Here is a 3,873-nt window from a genome sequence, read left to right on the forward strand (position 1 = left end):
AATCAGGCAGTTGTAGTTATGTACACTTATACTTGAGTCACCTCATTGTTTTTCACTGATCTGTGTTTCTGTTTTTGTGCCAGTACCTTGATGTTTTGTTACTATGGCTTTTAATAAAGCACCAAATCAGAAGTGGTGATAGGGCCAGTAGCATGGTTTGGTCAGAGTTCTTTCAAAATCCTTATTCTCTATTGCTTCCACAATATTGTTAAGATTGGTGTGTATGTGTGTGTTTCCTATTCTTTATCTTTGAAGAATAGCTGTGGAATTTATTGGAATTTTATAGAATTTACAGAATGTTTTTGTACAATGGATATTTTTGCAATATTATTGTTTCTAATTCATGAGCAAGGAAAATCTTTCCATCTTCCAGTGTCTTTCTCAACTTATTGTTTCATTTCATTGTATTTTTGTCATGGAAGTCTTTAATTTCCTTGGTTATGTTTTATTAAACTGCAAAAATGAAATTTCTAGGGAAATGGAGAGAACAAAAAAAATTGCATTGAGTGAAATAACTGAGACCCAGATTCAAAACATATTCTCTCACACACAGAGATCCTAGGTTCAGACTATCTAAGACTTTCTTTCTATTTTCTTTGTTTCCTTTTTTCTTCCTACCTCCTCCTTATTTTTTCTTCTTTCTTTCTTTTCACATGCAGTGCCCTAAAATCCTGGAAAAACAAGATCCCCGGGGATGCAGAGGCACTCTTAAATGATGATACAATAGAACATATGTTTAAAAAGTTATTAAATACTATGGTTGGAAATGTTTAAGCAGAGAGGAAGATGGGGGAATTGAAGAGAAGAAGGTATAAGGTGTCCTCAATTTACTCAAATAAAGAGAGTATGAAAAATTCATGTAGAAACCTACAGTCTTGCAGACCAAATAGAAAGTACAATTGAGAGTTTGTAAAAAAATTACACTGTGTAACTGAATATCTCTGCTTCTAGAAACAGTGAGATACTGAACACATCTCTCAATGAAGGTCTGGTATATTATCACAAGAATTGTTCAGGCATACTACAAGAGTTTCCAGAACAAAACAAGCTCTTTTCAATATTTCTAGTTTCCAACAATAACTAGACAATAAGGCGTAGAAGACCTTATTGAAGAGGAGGTTGAAAGATATAAAGAGACCAACTACTACTGAACTCATAATTTCTAATCCTATATGAGGATTAGAACTCAAACACAGTAGGTTGATAAGTAGTATACTCAGTAAGAAAGGCTTCATGTGATTTCCCTAGCTATGAAAATTATAAAAGAGAAAAGGAAGTTTACAGGTGAGATATATCCACCTGTATAATATAACAGTGGCTTGATTTTGGTAAGGATAAAAATTGCCCTGTGATTGTATCTGAGGTACCCTTTCATTTGGAAGAACTCATGTCCAATACTGTGCTTATAAAAGGCTAACCAATAAAGCCTGGAGAGGCTATAGGTGCATATTGGAAACTTATTATTGATCTTTAACTATACTACTATACCAACAAACTACTTTTCAAATATCTATGCTTATACTCAAACAAATGCTGCTCTCAAAAACAGTGAGAGGTAGCACCATTCTAAGAATGTAATATTCTAGAAAGTATCTCAAATGCAGAAAAATTCCACACAGAGTACATTGAACTATCTAAAAACTATTTTACTTCAGGATGGTCAGTCAGAGAGGATGGGCATAAAAGCATGTTATTGATGAAATGGGCAAGAAAAAGTACTTCTAAGGTTTTTAATTTGAGTGTAGATGCCAAACAAAAATATGGGTCTTCCTCGGTCAAAAGTGCTGACTCTTTAGCCTCTAAGGCCACAGTTCTCCACAGGTTAATAGGTTTTTGACAACAAAAGAGATGCTGAAATCGATTGGAGTACTTCATCATGTCAAGCCACTTTTTTTTCCTCCACTAAGTCTGGCCATAATGATCATTTGTCACTAGCACAGGCCTTCCTCATTAAGATAAGATTTTATGAGCAGCTGACTTCCATCCCTAAGATGACAGCTAGCAACTAGCAGCCTTGGGAATAGGAGGATCAGGAGATGATCATGTTGGTTGGCTATCACGATGTTTGGTGTTTTACTAGCAACTTTTAGAGTAGAAGGATTGGGAGATGATCTTGTTAGTTGGCTATCACGATGTCTGGTGTTTTACTCTGTAAAGAGAGCTCATGACATGTTAAGTGTTCCACAAAATTTACAAACAAATTTCAGTATTGGTATTATTCCTAGTCCTTTTTTTTTTTTTTTTGGTATGGGATTGATGAGGAACACACATCGTTATAAGTAAGATTGGAAACTTTAGAAAAGCAGGACTACAAACTCACCATTGTGTTTACATAAAAAAGAAGAGTAAAAACATCATTTCAAACATTCTAGTAGAGATGTGAACCATAGAGTGCAGTGGGAAAAGAATCATGGACTGTATACCATGGCGGGGGATTGGACACCAATGTATGACTTCTCATTGATGTCACACTTATTTCTGAATTGAAGTAATATAGTCATGGTTTTGTGTCTAACTAGTATTGAAAAGGCGTTAGGTCATGTGAAATGAGATATCAAGGAATTCACGTTGAATCTTTTAAGACATGAAAATTTAATGCCTAAAATGACAATAAACTTAGAAATTTAGAAGCAAACTTTGTGTATTTTTCTTTGACTTCAAAATACAAAAGAACAAAAGAAATGTGAACATACACATGATCATGCAATTTAACTTTATGAATTATTCTACCTTCATGCTCCCAAATTTTCCAAACAAATAAGCTTACTTGTTTTGTTATTACTTACAAATGATAAATTACACAGAGGACAAAGCACAGCAATGACCATGGCTTGGCATAATGTCTCTTCAACTAAAGTCCTAAGTACTTTCTTATAAGTAAGTTAAAGAAAAGAGTAATTTCTAAATAAAAAGTATAAAACATTTCTTGTTCTCTTACTTTCTCCATACTGGCACCCAAACATGGACTATTGTGTAACAGCAAACCTCTTCAGCTTAGCATAAGTCATAGGGAGTATTCGTCTTTACTTGTAGAAATGTTAGATTTCATCTAACAGAAGATCATCAATTGCTTTTTTCTTTCCCTTCACACAAATTAACATTTTAGCAGATTTGAAAAAAAAAAAGAAAACAAGTAAATTTTCCCAGACTCCAAATGGTTTCAATAATTAAGATTCAAAATAAATAAGCTTTCAATTAAAAAATTTAAACAGGAAGAAGCAGCGAGAACGACCCCCGGACGGACCCGAGCCGCGCACTGCTGCAGCCCCGCGTTCAGCACCGACGTTCCCCCCCGCTCCCCCGCCGCCGCCATGCCCAAAAGAAAGGCTGAAGGGGATACTAAAGGAGATAAAGCCAAGGTGAAGGACGAGCCACAGAGAAGATCGGCAAGGTTGTCTGCTAAACCTGCTCCTCCAAAGCCAGAGCCCAAGCCTAAAAAGGCCCCGGCAAAGAAGGGAGAGAAGGTACCCAAGGGGAAGAAGGGGAAGGCCGATGCTGGTAAGGATGCCAATAATCCTGCAGAGAATGGAGATGCCAAAACAGACCAGGCACAAAAAGCTGAAGGTGCTGGAGACGCCAAGTGAAATGTGTGCGTTTTTGATAACTGTGTACTTCTGGTGAGTGTACAGTTTGAAATACTATTTTTTATCAAGTTTTATAAAAATGCAGAATTTTGTTTTACTTTTTTTTTTTAAGCTATGTTGTTAGCACACAGAACACTTCATTGTTTTGGGTGGGGAGGAACATGTGTCACTAGCAGTGTCTCCCAAGCTGAATGAATGATGGTTCATGATGGAAAACATCTTTCCCTGATAATTTTGAAAGACTCCTCTTGGCTCCCAGGAGAGGCGTCCTGGGGACATGTTGACATGT

At 36.3% G+C, this 3,873-nt stretch overlaps 1 protein-coding gene across 1 annotated transcript; it reads left to right on the forward strand.

The window, feature by feature from the left end:
- Window positions 1–3,310: 3,310 nt before the first annotated feature.
- LOC121460865 (non-histone chromosomal protein HMG-17-like) lies at window positions 3,311–3,670 on the forward strand. Its single transcript, XM_041671520.1, has one exon. It carries the CDS (start codon window positions 3,312–3,314, stop codon window positions 3,582–3,584), a length of 273 nt encoding a protein of 90 aa, XP_041527454.1. The 5' UTR covers window position 3,311; the 3' UTR covers window positions 3,585–3,670.
- The last annotated feature ends 203 nt before the right edge of the window (window positions 3,671–3,873 follow it).

The sequence above is a fragment of the Microtus oregoni genome, unplaced genomic scaffold (assembly GCF_018167655.1).
Source record: "Microtus oregoni isolate MIOR12 unplaced genomic scaffold, Mior012 000021F_ref0000039, whole genome shotgun sequence".
In the NCBI taxonomy this organism is placed as follows: Eukaryota; Metazoa; Chordata; class Mammalia; order Rodentia; family Cricetidae; genus Microtus; species Microtus oregoni.

Coding starts and splice junctions, on each gene's coding strand:
- LOC121460865 (XM_041671520.1), top strand. CDS start 3,312: ATGCCCAAAAGAAAGGCTGAAGGGGATACTAAAGGAGATAAAGCCAAG.